The sequence below is a fragment of the Oxyura jamaicensis genome, chromosome 10 (assembly GCF_011077185.1).
Source record: "Oxyura jamaicensis isolate SHBP4307 breed ruddy duck chromosome 10, BPBGC_Ojam_1.0, whole genome shotgun sequence".
Lineage (NCBI taxonomy): Eukaryota > Metazoa > Chordata > Aves > Anseriformes > Anatidae > Oxyura > Oxyura jamaicensis.
In genome coordinates this window covers 11253406-11269898 of record NC_048902.1, presented here as the reverse complement: position 1 = coordinate 11269898, position 16493 = coordinate 11253406, and the positions used below count along the sequence as shown (strand labels likewise).

At 39.7% G+C, this 16493-nt stretch overlaps 2 protein-coding genes across 5 annotated transcripts in view; both read right to left on the bottom strand.

The window, feature by feature from the left end:
• Positions 1 to 1915, bottom strand: part of TRPM7 (transient receptor potential cation channel subfamily M member 7) — a 55359-nt gene extending 53444 nt beyond the window's left edge. Inside the window, exon 1 of one of the 2 annotated variants that reach the window (XM_035335557.1) lies at positions 1593 to 1915. In XM_035335557.1, the coding sequence (XP_035191448.1) occupies positions 1593 to 1595 (3 nt within the window). In that variant the 5' untranslated portion in view covers positions 1596 to 1915. The remainder of the gene's footprint in view (positions 1 to 1592) is intronic. The other variant, XM_035335556.1, reaches the window with a different exon arrangement.
• A 9676-nt stretch (positions 1916 to 11591) lies between these two features.
• SPPL2A (signal peptide peptidase like 2A) overlaps positions 11592 to 16493 on the bottom strand; it is a 29138-nt gene continuing 24236 nt past the window's right edge. For all 3 annotated transcript variants that reach the window (XM_035335563.1, XM_035335565.1, XM_035335564.1), the window contains one exon: positions 11592 to 14547. In XM_035335563.1, the coding sequence (XP_035191454.1) occupies positions 14516 to 14547 (32 nt within the window). In that variant the 3' untranslated portion in view covers positions 11592 to 14515. The remainder of the gene's footprint in view (positions 14548 to 16493) is intronic.

Here is a 16493-nt window from a genome sequence, read left to right as displayed (position 1 = left end):
ACAATAGCTACAAAAATCATTGAGGGACATGAAAAGAAACAGAAGGTTAGGACACAATAGAGTACCTCTATCCAACAGATAACTTGGAGGATGATCTGACAGAATATATTTAAAAATACGTGATGACTGTTAAATGTAAGGTTTCATTTCAATGTACGTTCAGATACTTCTATTTGTATGGCAAGTGAAAATTACCCTTCCAAGAAAACAAACAGAAATCAAAGTAAAATACCAGGAAACTTAGGTAGAAATTGTCCAAGAACAGCCTAAACTGTTCCACATACGCAAAAGGTTTTTCCCCCACTTTAAATAGCAAAGTCAAGAATGGCATCATACCAGAAGGTATGAAGGATGATCTAGCAGACACTTATCACCACACACATTAAAAAAAAAAAAAAAGACTGAACTCTCAGAACTGCCACACTGAACAACTCTCTCTTTAGAAAAAAATACTGATTTAATGTTGGACACTATCCAGCAGTTCTTAAAAACTGTGAAATGTCACGGAGCAGCGGGGAAATTTAGTAAAATGGACTTGCATGGAATGTTCTACAACAGGTCATGTGCCTGTGTTGGATAAAGAGTAATTACAAAATACCACACGATATCTATTATGACAGATCTGTACGTTTCTAGGTCGTGAGCACTAACACAACAGCAGAACTAAACTCTAAAATAAAAATCCCTTTGCTCAGAAGAGCAAGCACCAATCAAGTGGAAGACAAGTACTCTTCCAAGCAAAAATGGAAGGCTGCTCTTTCAGCTTCTTCCTAAGAGTTTTGGATCTGCATATTCTAGAAGCTTACAATTCTATACAGTTGACAGATATAATAAAAATATATATGATTCTAGGTATGAATCCATGTGGTTTTGAACAATACATTGCAAAATAAAGCATTGCTTTACGTAAAGCTAAATAAAGTGCCTGACTAGAAGTGCTAGCAGCCTGTAGAAACCCATGGCTTTACACTCCACGCTGAGATTCTCAAAATTATTTGAAAGCACTCTGCGCACTGATTCACTCTAAATTCTGTAAAGAATTAATCTTTCAATTAAGAAATAAACTTATAGGGACAAAGAACCGATTAGCAGCCAGGAAAAGAGGTGGAAATAAAATCGTTTTCTTTGCAGAGGTTCATATGCTTCTTTATAAGGGTTTATACTCCCCGCTGTATATGACAACGGGGAGAAATTTTAAAAATTAAATGGTCGGGAAGACTGAAAAGGCTGCACCCCAGAGAACTGGTAGGTCTGCTATACGGATTCCCTTCGCCAAAAACGTTGTGAAGGGTCGAGACAACGCTGAGACAAGCAACGAAAGGCGGTGTCCCAGCGGAAAGGGCAGCCGCGGTGCCGGCCGTCTGGAGGAAGGGGCGAGGGGGGAGGCCGGGCCGGGCCGAGGGCAGCAGCAGGGCGGCGCTGCCTCGCCCCGCGGGCACCTCACGAGGAGCCCCGGAGGCGGCGGCGGGAGCCTCGGCCCGGCGGCCGGGGGACCCCGAGGGAGGGCAGGGCCCGGCCGGGCGCGTAGGAGAGGGCGAGGCCGGGAGGTGACGGCCCAACACGGGGCCGGGGAGCTGGGGCAGGACCCTCACCATTCTCCTCAGGGCCGGACTGGGTCTCGGCGCCGACTCTGGCTCCCCTCGCGCCGGGCGGCTCCCGCTCGTGGTTCGGCGTCGGCGGTGGCGGGGCCTGTCTCCATCTATCGGGGCTGAGCTCGGCGGCTGCGGGGGGCTGAGCGGAGAGGAGCCGGGCGAGGGCGACGCTCCCGAGCCGGAAGGGAGAGCGGGGCGAGGGGGACGGCACTGCCTCGGCTCCGCACCGGGACCCAGCGCTAGCGGCGGCCTCGGCCCGGCGGCTCTTTCTCATAATTGTGCGACTCGGCCGGCGGAGAGCCGCGGCGCTGCCGCGTCAGCGCGCACCGCCCCCGGGAGGAGGGGGCCGCCGGGGCGCTGCCCCTGCTCACGGCCGCCCTCGGGGCGGGACGGGGCGCCTGGGCCTTCCCGCCCGGCTCCGGTGCGCTGAAGGAAGGGGAGGCCGGAACGGCGGCGGGGGCCGTGAGCATCGGGACCTCCGCTCGCGAGGTATCGCCAGCGCCACGTTTAGGGACGAACCAGTCTGAGTAGAGGCACGCTTCAAAGGGAGGAGTGCTGCTCCGGAAAGCCCGACACCTTTTTAAGCCTTTTTTATTTTTAAATATATAAATAAGTGCAAACCTGCCCGCGTTAGAATCTTTTAAACTTCAAAGCGTTGGAACACCTTTTGTGACTCAGGCTGAGGAGAGCGCCTTTTGGCGGGAAGAGGCGGGCCGCGCTGCGCCCACGGGCTGCTGCGGGCCCAGCCCGGGTGAGGAAGGGGCCTGGAGTGGGTCTCGACATGTAACTGGCAAACTCGATAAGAGGTGTCACCAGGAAAAAGAATGATGAAATGGCTCTGGGGAATTAATCTTTCACAACCATTTGTATACTATAAAAAAATAAGGGAAGAAAAAGTGATTAAGTTTGTATCATATTGTGTTCCCTAAAAATAGAAAAAATTTCCTACACAAATCTCTCCTCTGAAATCAATGTCTGATATCACCTTTTACCACCATTAACTTTATTTAGGACATTCATAGTTATTTAATGCTGTTTCCTTTCACAATTAAAACAGTTAAACCTGGGCCAAAGGTCCTGACACCATTTCTACAATACCCTAGTCTCACCTGAGAGTTCATTTTGTACACGCTCAAGCAGAAGGCACACATTTGTTTAAAATACCATGGCACTTGGATTTTCAGTGTCAGGACTTACTTTGCGTGTGCTGTGGTGATTTTATGCTCAATCTGGCCTTGCTCATCTCCTCTTGCTGGCAAAAAGTCAGCATTAACTCTGCATTGCATTTGGTTAAGGGGATAGAAGTGCAAGCCTGCACTCACCCCTGAGCTGTCAGTTGTCTTCGTGGGTCATCGAGCTCTGCCCACGCTCAAGGCCCCAAACCAGTCAGCCTCAGCGTGACAGAAACTGTCGCTGAGAGTCTGAGCTTCAGCACCCTGCAGATTTACTAGACCAGCTCCAATGATTAGAGGAGGACGACCTAAATCAAACCAAGCATTAACAAAAGCAGCAGAACTGGAAGCTAGATGGCAGCTGTTGTCAGCTTTACTTGTGGTCTGTTTGATGGATGCACCCATACTGGTACATTCCTATCAATGCAATGCATCATCAACAATGGAGCAACCTTGCCAAACTTTTTACACATACACACATGAAACTGAATAATAAAATTTAACCTGATACAAACCAAATACTATGAAATACAAGTTTTAATATATAGTAATAAAGTTAATCTAAACTGAAGATATAAAGAAATTGAACGTCCTTGCATTAGCAGCCATTTAACAGGGCAAGTCTGGCAGTAAATTCCAGCAGCAGAACCCATTTGCTGCAAACAATAGGTGCAAATTTGAGAAAACCCTCACAACTGGAGGCATTCAGCTCCACCTTACGGTGTTGCTGCAGGGGAGTTCCTAATGCTTGCTTTTAGTTAACTTCAGAAGAATTTGTGGTATCTTACTCAGGTATGAAGATTAGGCTCCTAAGCCTCTTAATTTTCCTGGAGTAGGAAAATTAGGTGTTTCCAAGGGACGATTCAGGACACTTAAATTAGTTCTGAATACAAAATTTCACAAAAACAGGTTAAATTTACTCTTACTGGAGAAGAAATCCAAAGCCTGCTGATCTGCAGCCACTTGTTCCCACCCAGATTCCCATGTGCCAGTGTCCTTACCAAGCCGCAACAGGAGCAGCAGTGAAAGCTCAGCAAGATTTGCTGGAGAAGGTTCAAAAACTTTCCAAAGGAAAGCAAAGAAAATGGGGGACTTCTGAGTTCTTCAGCTAACACTGTGAAGCACTTCTGATAATCTGCTACAATCGTGCTTCCTCCCTTCCTCTTTTTTCCTAATTAATTTAAACCTCTTGTATCTCAAATGCAATTTATGAGCAAGTTCTCTCTACAGACATACTGGCTATACTGACTTGCTTTTCATGGTTATCACATTGGCCTCTAGGCTTAATATTTGTAAATTCAAGAGCTAAAAGGAGCAAGGAAATTCAGAAAAAGTAGCTGGAGGCCAGCCTGGACACAATGTGAGACTTTTCTTGTACAAGCTGTTGTTTTAGGAGAATATGCTTGAAGTGAGGAATTTTCCATGTGTTTTTTTTTTTTTTTTTTTTTTTTCTTTTTTCCTGTTGATCCTGTAAAACTGAAAAGAGGCTGACATCAAAATGTCTGAGAGTTAAAATGCTTGTGATAAGCTCATATGGAGAGACATCACATTGTTTCACTGGAACAGCTCATGAAGAAAATAAAGGGAAAATGAGTCATCAACATCCTCTCTGCCTCACTGTCTGGGAAAGAGTGTCAGCCTTCAGAAAGAGCGTTGTGAAGGGGGGCAGGACATAGCACTACAGTGAAATAAATCTCTGACCTGGAATTGATGGCACATGGCATAAGGAAGTCACCTTACATCCTTGTATTACGTTGTTCAATCATACAGAACATGACGTGTTTTGACCCTAAGCTAGCAGCGTTAGTCATCCAGAAGGAGTGAATTATGGCACATTCAGATGTTCAATCTTATTTTCATCACTGAACCTCAACCGCAGAGGGCTAAGCAATAGGATAAATATTTGATACATACTTGTGACCCTAAGCGTTACCTTCCAACCACCCCTATAGTCAGCTCAGAATTCCCCTAATATCATCTTCCAAATGAAGAGCTGACAGCTTTGAATCAGAAGGCAACAATGAAGCATTATTTCAAATTAATCGTATTCAAAGACATTTAACCTGAAACAATCTTCTGTTATCTGAAATAGCATATAACTGGTTTAAACAAAACTATGTGGTTTTGCTATGTGGTTCCGGTATCTACTTTGTATACCTCAAAGCAAAGTATCAATCTGTCACTGACACTTTATGTTCGGCAATTATCTGTTAAGTAATCATCACCAGAACTAGTAAAATTTGCATTAAACCAGCTGTAACTTGATCTCACTGCAATAAGCGCTAAAAGATTATAGGAAAACTTATTTAAGGAAACTCTTATCTCAATATTGCAATATCCAGCATCCAGGAAGAAGCTGACTGCTCATTCACCCTCAAGTAGATGAACTGAGTCGTGAACAGAAAGAAAGAGATTAAAATACATCTTTTCTCACAGAGAGGAATGCTATGAGTAACCATGAAATAAAAGTAGTTGGTTTTGACTTTTTTTTGACTCACTGTAAGGTTTCCCAGAGATGCAACTTACTACTCTGCAGCTGCTCTTTTAAATATGCACTGGGATTCATATAGTTAAATCAGATGCAAATGCCAATTGATAAGGAGATCTAGTTAATATCCTACTCATGGTCAAACAGATTCTGTGTAGAAACATTTCCCCCCCTTACTAAAGTCACCTATGGCAGAAAAGCAGTATTATTGTTTCACTTTTCTTAAAGAACGGTGAATCCCCCCAAACCCATATTTAGTCATCGTCGTCCCCCACCCCCAGATTTGTCCATTTCTCTACATCTAGGTAAACCAGCTGTTTAGGTATACCTAAGGTGACAACACACCAGTTTATATTCTGACCATTCCTCTTTTGTAAGCATGAAGACTTATTTTATCAACATTAAAGTAAGTCAAGTAAGGCAAAAAAAGTGTACGATGACCCAGAATAATGGGATCTGCAAATCCTCCCTGTTATTTGTGAAGGGGTTTTCTAGTACCAGAGTTACTGATGTTTTTGTGAAAACATTTTGCCCAATACCTCTCAGATAATTCACCAAATAATATTGCAAACATCAAACTTCTCAGGGATTCTTAACATGTTCTTTCAAAATGGGATGAATGAGAAATTAGTTATTGCTATTAATCATGTGACTTAGGAAATATAACCTAACAGAAGGAAGGTTGTTTCTGTTGAAGACAGAGAAGATAAAACTCTAAAAGCATGTAACTGCACAGTTTTAAAACTGTTTAGAAATTGTAATCACTTTGTTGGTATGTGTTATACTCCAGAGTTACGCATTATCTTCTCAAGAGGTTCCATAGTTTTATTAATCTTTTGCAGTTATCCAAAGATCCTAAAATCCTGTTTTAAAAGTAATGAGATTGAACAACATGTTAGCTTTTACATCTGAGAAGATACGTATTTCCTCAAAGGAACAAGTACCTTAGCTACATACGTTCAAGAAATAGGTCATAAAATCTACTGAAATTTCAAGACGCATCTGGAAAAAAAATGAGTATGCAAAATTAACTTTTTACAAAATCAAAAAATAAATTATCCCCTGTAACTGATTTAGGTTCCAATTTCACAAGCAGTTTATGTATGATTTAAGTCATAGTGACAGAACTGCTCACGTATTAAAAATTGGCAAAATAGTGTTGAGATCTTTCTGTGCAAAGGGAGTAATTATAAGGAGCGTGGAGATAGCATGTCTTTAGAGAGTAAAGAGCTCTGATGTGGTATCACCCAAAGGCCACCTGTGCAGTTCACCTTACATTTTAAGGGACCACCCATCACAAAAGCATGAGGGTGTTTTCCACATATTTAGTGTGTTAACTCCAGAGCATTATTTCACTTTCAAAGTCAGCCGTTTACTTTGCAATGCAGATGCAAGCAAAGCTATGTGAGGCTATCTAGTTTTACAGTGCCTCCCCGTTTTTTCTGGGACTGGCAAATTATCGCCAACACTAGGAAAGGATTGCAGAGTGTTTTTTCTGATGGCAATGCAGAGGGCCCCATGACCTACCACTCCAAGCTCAGAGTGCAGAACCAGTAACTCAAGTTCAGCTTAGTGGCTTGTCACATCCAAGTTCGGCAAATGAGGGTGTGGGTTACCCAGTTTAGAAATCTGCATTAAAGATATTCCATATTAATGGGAAGATATATTCACACTGATTAGCTAATTAAGGTTGAGTACATACGGCAGTTCTGAGCAAGTGATTCTTCCTTATACACGTTCCAGAAGCGTAAAGAAAGATACATTACCCAACCTGTCATCCCAAGTATAATACAGGCATACCCTGTATTTGTGGATATATTACTTACCGCTTAGAACACACTCAGAGTTTAACCAACACAGGCTGAAGTCTTGCACAGAACTGCCAAGGGCGTGCCTCCAAACATCTCTATTTACATGTGTAAAATCAGTAGCTGCCAGGAACAGTATGGGGACAATTACACCATAATGGCTGACCCTTTGAAAGATTGTATCAGTGCCTGCCTTTAAAAAAATAACTGAAGCAAGTTTATGTCAGTTTTACTCCTTGTAAACTCCCTCCCCCCCTCCATAACTTCTATTGGATTTGCAAAGCTTCTCTACGAAAAATTGTTTCTGATAAAATCTTTGGGCTCTCAAATTCTTGTCTTCAGTTTTAACTTGTTAGCAGCTGAGCTGGTGCATGGAGAATATGCAGTGAGATAGTCTTTGTGCAGAGATGCTCGAGCTGTGCAAGCAGAGGTGCAGCATCTCCTTCCATGCCTGTGCTGCCCAACCCAGCAGGGGAAAGCAGCAGCAGCAGCCGCAGCCAGAGGTGCTGCTTCTCTGTGCGGCTGGACAGCAGCAGCACACAATGCCAGCATAATGCAAGTCTAAACAAATGGATTTGCAAGAACAGGATGGCCAGATAAACCAACTGCTCATTGAATTTTAGAAATCGGAGATGTTTACAAGTTCACAGCTATCCCTATGGAGCACTGTTTCTTAGCATTCTTTGAAATCTAGGGATAGCTACCTCATAATAAAAAGGTAAAATTTTAGGTGAGCCTATACAGGATTGGCCTTAGTCATCCAGCTTTGAACTCTTACTTGACAGTGACTCTCTTTGAGGTGCCAATGGCAGACTCCAGTGCGTAGAATTGCTCAACACACTTTTCCAGGGCCCACAGCTTACACCATTATTCTGTGATGCTTGTCGTTCCATTTCTTAGAGAATAATAAAAAAAAAGTACAAACAGGCATGCATTTGCTCTTTTTATCCATACTATAGTTTAAATTTACTGCTAAAATTTATTTTTAAAATTAGCTACCAGAAAAATACCTACTTGTAACATTAATTAAAAATATCTCAGTTTTCTTGTAGCCTTGATAGGAATACATTCACAACTAAGCTTGAAATTTAATTTGAGATACTATTGAATATTTAAGGAAATACAATAAATACAATATTTATTGCATTTCTTTGTACTCCTGAACATGTACAATACAGAAGTTGATATATTCTGTAACCTTTCTGCAGAAGTCACTGAGCCAGCGTGAGCACTCTTCAGCTTCTGACAAACCTGTAAAAAAAACTTAATTTTTTGTTTTTCAAATCTAAACTAGCTACTGCACCAACATTAACACAACCCCAGGAGTCAGTGGGGACAATAACACAGATAAGGATGAACAGAAGGAAGCTATTGTTTTAAATTACTGTTATAGGGTGGATTAAGCTGCTGGGTATGAGTGCTGCATTTGTTTTAACAGAGTCCAAAAGGACTTCCTCATAAACACTATACTTCATATTGGAGCAGAGGCACATATTGTCCAAAACAAAAAGTAACATGCGAAAACACTTCAAAGAATGTGCTGATATAGCCCTGAATAAAAAAGAAGAGGAAAGAAAGGAGGAGAGCATGTGCATGAGCAAGGGGAGGCAACAGAAAGCCTGACAGCAGAATACCTGTGAGCACACTCCTAAGAAAAAACTGAAAGGAAGCTCTTTGATCTACATACAGTCTTGATTAAAAGGTCTTTCAGCTGCAAGTAAAAGACTCTTCTCAGCTATTTGATGCCCTCTGTGTTCACGGAAACAGGATCTTGCACATTCTTTTTGAATAAAAGAAATTCCAGAGATACCTTAGTCTCCATCATCAACCTCTGTCAAGAATGCAAAACCTTGAACTTTGATCAATCACTTCTGACAAAAGGGATACCAGTCTGAGTTGGTCTCCTCCCTCTTTCCTCAAAAAAAAAAAAAAAAAAAAAAAGATAATTCACACAGTAAAATAGACATGCTATACTGTCTATTTGAAAATAAAACATAGTGTTTTAGCTTCTCAGAGCATTACAAATCCCAAGGCAACTTTTAAATATACTTAAATCCAACAGTTTAAAATAATTAAGTAACTCCAGTTGAAAAATCAAACCCAAATTGTGGTGATAAAATTTGACTTTTTTAATAAAAGGAAAAAAAAAGTTACAGATTATTTGGGTTGGAAAATGAGCAGAAAAAAATATCTTAATAATCGCTGAATCACTGAACAGTGAGAATTTGAAGACCCCTCTACAGATTGCCTAGTCCACCTGCCCTGCTCCAAGCAGGCTGCCAGGCTTGTGTCCAGCTGGGTTTTGAATATACCCAAGGACAGACTCCACAACCCCTTCAAGCAACCGTTCCAGTGTTTGACAAACCTCACGGGGAAAAAAAAGCTCTGTTTTCTTTGCAGTTCGGCTCCACACACCTGTGGTATTATAAACACTGATAAGGCCCACCTGAGCCTTCTGTTCTCCAGGCTGAACAATTCCAGCTCTTCTCATCTGAGGGGTGCTCTGAGCCCCTAACCAAACTCACTCCACTATGTCCACGTCTCTGTACTGGGGAGCCCGGCCCAGCACTGCGGATGTGGTCTCACCAGCATTAAGCAGAGGGGAAGGACCAAGGACCACCTCCCCTGGCCAGTTGGCTGTGCTCTGTCAGCACAGCCCAGGATGCTGGTGGCCTTCTTTGCCACAAGGGCACTTTGCTGGATCAAGGTCAGTGGGGTATCTGGCAGGACCCCAGGTCTTTTTCTGCAAAGCTGCTTGCCAGCTCTTTGGCTCCCAATATGTACTGCTGGATGGAATATTTTCAGGTAAACAAAACTTAAGATAATCTTAATAATCTCAATAAGCTATACTTTGGGGAACAAACCGACTTCATTGAGAATCATTAGTTTTGAGGCCTGACTTGGTCTCCCACAAAGCAAACTACAATCAGTGTTTGTCAGATAGAGTTTACACTTGGAACAGCATGAATAAAACTGCTGACAAAGGGGGAAATAAGACTGACCTCATCTAAGGAGGCAAGCACCTGTTACCTAGCAATGGTAACTCACTTCCTAAGAAGATAATTTCTTCCTTCTGCTCACAATTTTCAAGCCCATGGGATGTGCAGTTTTACAGAAGTGTCAAATGCACCAACCATAACAGCAGAATGCACTGGAGATAGTGCAAAAAACAACTTGTTAATTGCATTTATATCTGTTCTCCCTAGCTTCTCTAATTTTTAAAAAACAAGTAAAACTAAGGAAAATATATACAAGCACATGAAGGTTAGTTTTAGTAGTTTGCTCCCATACTCAGAGTCAGAGTGTCAAACATTTGGGTAGGTCATTGTGCAGTAGGACTTGCCAATGGGTTTCCACATGATAAGCTTTAAAAAAAAAAAAGCAAACAGTATATTCCACCACATAAACGTAATCTATATAGTCTGCTGGCAAGCAGAATACTTCTGGAACAGGTAGTGCTTACCAAGGTTGGGCAGCAAGATCCAATCATTCTGCAATTCAAATTTAAAAAAAAAAAAAAGTCAACTATGGCTTGGCTGACATGCAATTGGTGAAATTCTAGTCAAAGATACCTCAATATACTTTAAATTCACTTCCTATCTAATTTGGCTTTGTAACTGTGTTAGTCTGAGCCAGCACGTACACAACGTATGCAAGTACAAGACTTCATACAGCAGCTGAGACTGAACTTTGCAACAGGAAGGCCAATTACAGTTAGAAGCTGTTTCTCTTTGAGTACTCTACGGTGTGGCTAATCTTTTAAACAGAAGAGCTGTTCACAGATTTACCTATATATTCACTTCATTGTAAACAACAACAAAAAACAATATAAACTATAACAACTACTCTAACATTCACTCTTATTCTTGACTGACAGCATCGGTGCTCATGAGTTATTCTAACACTACTAACAAACTCTAAGGAAGTCTTAGCTTTCTCTCAGCCCAACTCAGTGATCACTTCAATTATTTCACAATCCAAGCTCCAATAGGAAAAAGAAAAAAAAAAAACACACATTATGGAAGGATAGGTTAAGATGCTGTTAATCATGACTCCAACATAAAAGCTAGGTTTCTCCTCCACTTGCAGACTCAGTTGAGTGGGAAGAGAGACTTTCTGCACAAGTTATGCAAGACAGCTTCCAATGCCAATTTAAAGTATCACAAGGCAACTATCCTCTTTAAAGAGGGACAGTACATAGGAGTTTTCTTTCCCATTTAAGTACTCAAGTACTCTTTCCCTTCCTGTCTCAGGCTACGTACATTCAGTTGAACAATACTTTTCCAGCATTGTTTCCTAAGCTGAATGCAAATAACCTCATTACCATCAAGAAATTTACAATTGCTAAATTTGTAACTCACTGTCAGGTACACTTTCAGAGTCCAATGACTAACAGCTGTGCAACAAGCACTTCCTGAGTACGACCAGTAATATTGTTACTCAATTCATAGATAGCAGTGCCCTCTACCCACAACCCTTCTAATAATAATAATAAAAAAGGAAGAAAATAAAAAAAGCCACAACACAGGTATTTACAAATACAATCATAATTTATATACCTTGGGCAGGATGGATAAAAAGTGTAGCTACATTGCTTAAAGGGGGCTAAAATGTATTTTTCATTCACTTGTTATTACGGATTATTGCTTTCCCAAGAACATTCACAATAAGATGACTCAAAGCAATCGGTCAGCTTTTTTTTTTTTAACACAAGTAACATTTATTAATAACATTCTTTAAGTGATAAATTAAGAATCATGAGAAAGGGGGTTGTTGTCAGTAAATATACAATGAAAAGTAGTAAGATTTTCATATAACTAAAAACGATTTTAACATAGTGTTTAGTACAAACAAGTTTAATATTAAAAAACATTCAAAACTGCTAGAAGTGTTGCAATCAATTCTACTGAGCTTATAAAAATCTCATTTCAGTAGTCACTACTAACCTGTTATTAATGTAAAATTTTAAATGCCATTCTTACTTTTTGTAAACAAAGCACCTAAACACTTGAAAGAGAAAAGTTAGTTTACATCCAATTAAACTGCAGCACGTGTGAAACCTCAGGCATTATCAGGCATGGAACATAATTAGGCACAGAACACAACAGTTTCTACAGCCAACTGCTGAATACACTTATGTTGCCAAAGGTCTTCTTTATTTATACTAGTCCATCATCAATACCATTCACAATTATAGGTGAAAATTTAATAAATTCTCTACACAGAAGATTTCAAAGAAAAAGGAGTCATCATGTAGGTTTGTGAAGCTTCTGAGAGCTCTGAGTATTCCAGGACTTTGAATGGGTTATGATGTTACGTCATTCAGGAATTTCCATCCACTTCTTCACAACCATTTAACTTTGGCAGATATTGGGCTTGTCAAAGAGCATGACAACACATCAGAGCAGACATTTTCAGTCTGCTATCAGAACACTGAGGTATACTGTAATTTGTTATTAAGTGCCAGTCAGCCTGGCTGCCTCAGATAAATAAAAATTGAAGACAGTGCGCAAAAATCACTGTATTCTGAAGCTGTCAGTTCAAGCTTAGATCAAGAAAGGCATGATGGGCAGCTACTAACATACAAAAACTGTTTACAATTTATTTTCTTAGAGAAGTTGCAGAGCTACAAACAAGGTGGTTATCTTACCCGTATCAACTGGTACCAAGGTAAATCTGTGCGAATAGCAACAACTGATACTCAGTCTGTAGGTTTATCTACATCAGGACTCTTGAGAACAAAAAGGTTTAAACTTGATATAAGTTATGTAAAGCAGTAAATTTGCAGCAAGCCTTTGTTAACTCCCAATATAGTTTTACAATTGTCTTAATTAGCATACTTCCAAAGCAAATCTAGCTAAACTAGATTTAATCTGTGTAAGTTTTCCTGAGCCGACATGCCCTTAACCAATCGTGTCTACAGGTGACCTTCAGACCAAGAGTGAGGCACTTGCGTGAGGCACTGCAGGAAAGGCTGCATTGCCATTGCCCAGCTTACACTTATTTGGTTTTCTCCAGGGTTCTTTGACTTGTACTGACTATAGGAATGACTACCTGACGATAGCAGTAAGTGGTTTCCTGTTGTTGCCTTCTCCAATTTTCTTTGGTGTAAAGTGTTAGCAATACAGCTTTACAAATTTTCTATGCCTAATCTCCCTCAATTTGCAGTCCCCCCCCCCCAAAAAAAGGAAAAAAGCATCAAACAAGCGCACAAACTCAAACTCTTCTAAATGCAAATTAACAATTTAAACTAATTTTCTTTTTCAAAGTCTTTAGAGTATTTAAAAGCTAAAACAAATTGTAATTAATCAAGTTAAACACAGGCACTGGCCTTAACTAACTCAGGCAATACTAGCACTATTCAAACCTGTTGTTTGTCAATCACAAAGAAGTTTCAAAAACAGTTTCAAAAAAAAAAAAAGTACGGTATAGATGCAAAAGCTAGAAAAATCTGTCCTTTCATCCCCCATCCCTATGAATTAAGGCAAAGCCAAATGAAGACCACGTGTATATAGACCAAGTCTCAACAGGTACGAGAAGAACTAGTCCAGACTTAAAAATTGTAGGTCTTCCCTCCCCGCCCCCAAGATTTAAATAACACTTGTTGATCAAAAAACAACCTCTTGCCTTGCACACCATCTTTGCCAACTATTCCAGGAGCTGCATCTAAGTTTCCAGGACCACTGTGTAAGTACCTCCACCACACACTTTTAGTTTCTCTAATGGTTGGTAATGTATATAATCCAAAGACTTGCATCAAAGCTTAACAATTTTCATGATTAAGGCATAAGCCAGTGAAACTATAGAGAAAAAACAAACAAAAAAGAAAAACAAAACCAAACCTCACAACCACAAATTAAAATTTGCCCTGTTATCTATTTTATGGCTTACAATCTACATAGATTAACATACAAACAGTTTATTCCATTATGTGTAGTAATGGAATTATAGTTTCATTCTGTAGTTGCTATAGTTACATTACTGTTAGTCTTCGCATTCAAAATCTGGAAAGAAATCCTGTGAAGAGTACTGCTTTTATTATTATTTTTTAAATGAAATTTGACTAGCTTTAATCAAAACTAAGAAAACATTTAATGCAAAGTGATACGGGCAAGATTTTTTTTTTTTATAAAAATATACTGTATAGAAGCACGTTTGGAAAATTGCATAGAAAATACCCTTTATTTAAATCGAAATAAGGCACGGTTTTACTAGCTATGGTTTGGCTGTAAAAATGCAAATCTATTTTGATTACTTTTATGTTATTAACAATTTTTTTCATAGAAATATAGGTGGAGTAAAAAAAAACCTTTTACACAGAGTATGAAATACTCGATTGTAAATCTTCACCAAATTTACTGTAATTCATCTGTAGGAAATTTGAATACTATTTTAAGCCAGAATCCTACATGTTATTGTCCTCCAGGCTGTTCACTGGCTGATGCTGTACCTTCTTCATTTCCTGGGTAATCCAGATGTTCCATCATCTAAATGTAAAAAAATAAAAAGAACAGTTCTTTATTTAGAAATATTGCTTTCTCCCCCCCCCCCCATTGGTACAAAGTATTTGTTAGCTAAGAGAATTACAATTAAACATGTATTAGAGTGCATTTTAGCAGCATACAGATAGGAAGTCCTCTATGAATCAGAAAAGTATTCAAGCCAAATAGCTTTTAGTTAACCAAAAAGCTCTTAGTTAATGCTTTTGACTACAAAAGCACTTGCCATCCAAGGATTCAAGTCCTCTTCAAAAAATTAAACTTACATATCAAAAGTGTCTCAATTATTGAACATGGAGGAAAAAAAAAATGGGGTTAAGCAAATTTTTCAAAGACAGTTTGGAAAAACTGGAAAGAGTGTAGGATCCTACTTAACATTTACAGTTAGCAAGCATTGGCTTGAATAGAAAAGATTAGCTTTCTCTTTTTATGACAGTAAGAGCTAGCTGTATTACAAATATGTTTCACTGGACAATTTTGTACTTTCCCTGACTAAAAAGAAGCTTGTTTCCCTATCCATTGCTGTATTGTTAGACAACAGTGAAGGCTCTGGTTTCATCCCTGGGCCAAAACATTGAAAAAAATCAGAGGTAAGCAAACGTATTGGTTAGCATGACAAACTAAGACTGACCAGTTCAAGGACTTCATAATTAACAAGAGGCCAAGGATTGTGCAGTTTTAGATAGTTTTAACAGCTGAAAACCAGATATGTGAAAAACAGGAGATACGAAAGTTGTAAAACCAATGCCGAAAACAGAACATGTCAAGGAACTCTGATGTTCCGCATGGCAGGGTTATTAGGCCAAGGGCATAACACTTTTATTATCAAAAGGTAGAAACGTCGCCCTCCTTCTCTAGGTATGACCCATCTGTGCCATATCCTCTTTTACACCAGCACAACTGAGTCATCACAAGGTATATAAATGTACCTTTTTAAAATTAGGTTTACTTAAACAAAACGTTTCCAAATCTGGATGCACCAGCATGCCATACAGTAAACTCAGATGAAGGCCCAAACAAGTCACTGGGACTTGAAGTAAGGCTTAGGAGAGCCTTGTGGCCACAGTATTGATCTGACTAAAACCAAAAGAAGTTTTTCACACCACTACCTTCATGCTGTCAGAATCAAGAACAATTTAGGCATGCACTTGCTGATACACCCAAGAACTCAACTGTAACACACAATCAGCCCAGCAGTACTAAACTCTTGTGCCAATGACAGTCTTACATTCACTTCAGTACACCTAGAATCTTTCCTCTGAACTGTGACCAAAACCCACATCAAAAGTCAACCAAAGCAAAACACTCCCTACAATTACAGAAACTAAACAGTTGTTTTGAATGAGGATTCAATTATCTGTTTCCAGGAAAAGCAAAACACAACAGATTAAGCAAGCAAACAAACAAAAACACCCACCACCAGCAGTACAACATCACACCAAGTAATATATGACTTCCTTTACCCTAAGCAGGATCATCCAGCAGCATTGAGAGGGTACTTTTGGTAGGTGTTATTGTAAAATATTTCCCTATTAAATTGACAAAATGCTTCCAGAAGGAAGAGTTAATAATATTTGCAACAATCGACTGTATCCCAACATCAAGCATTCTTCTCTTAATCCTACAACTAGGTAAGTAGCATGAAATGTGCTTAAGCTGAAGATATCACATGTATTTAAAATTTAAAGTCTCTGATGTATGAGATATTTAAGTTCAGTTTGCGTTCTACTAATCATTTTGGTTCTAAAGGTTTTTGGGGCTTTTTGATACATATAAATTTTACAAGATCAAAAAAAAAAAAAGAAAAAAAGAAAAAGGTCTTTAGACCAAATTAGACCTGCTAATTCTTGTCTCTTCACAATATATGAAGAAATACATTCTCGTCTTCACAAGAATAGCCCACAACTTCAAGTCTGGGACAACAGATACCTTTC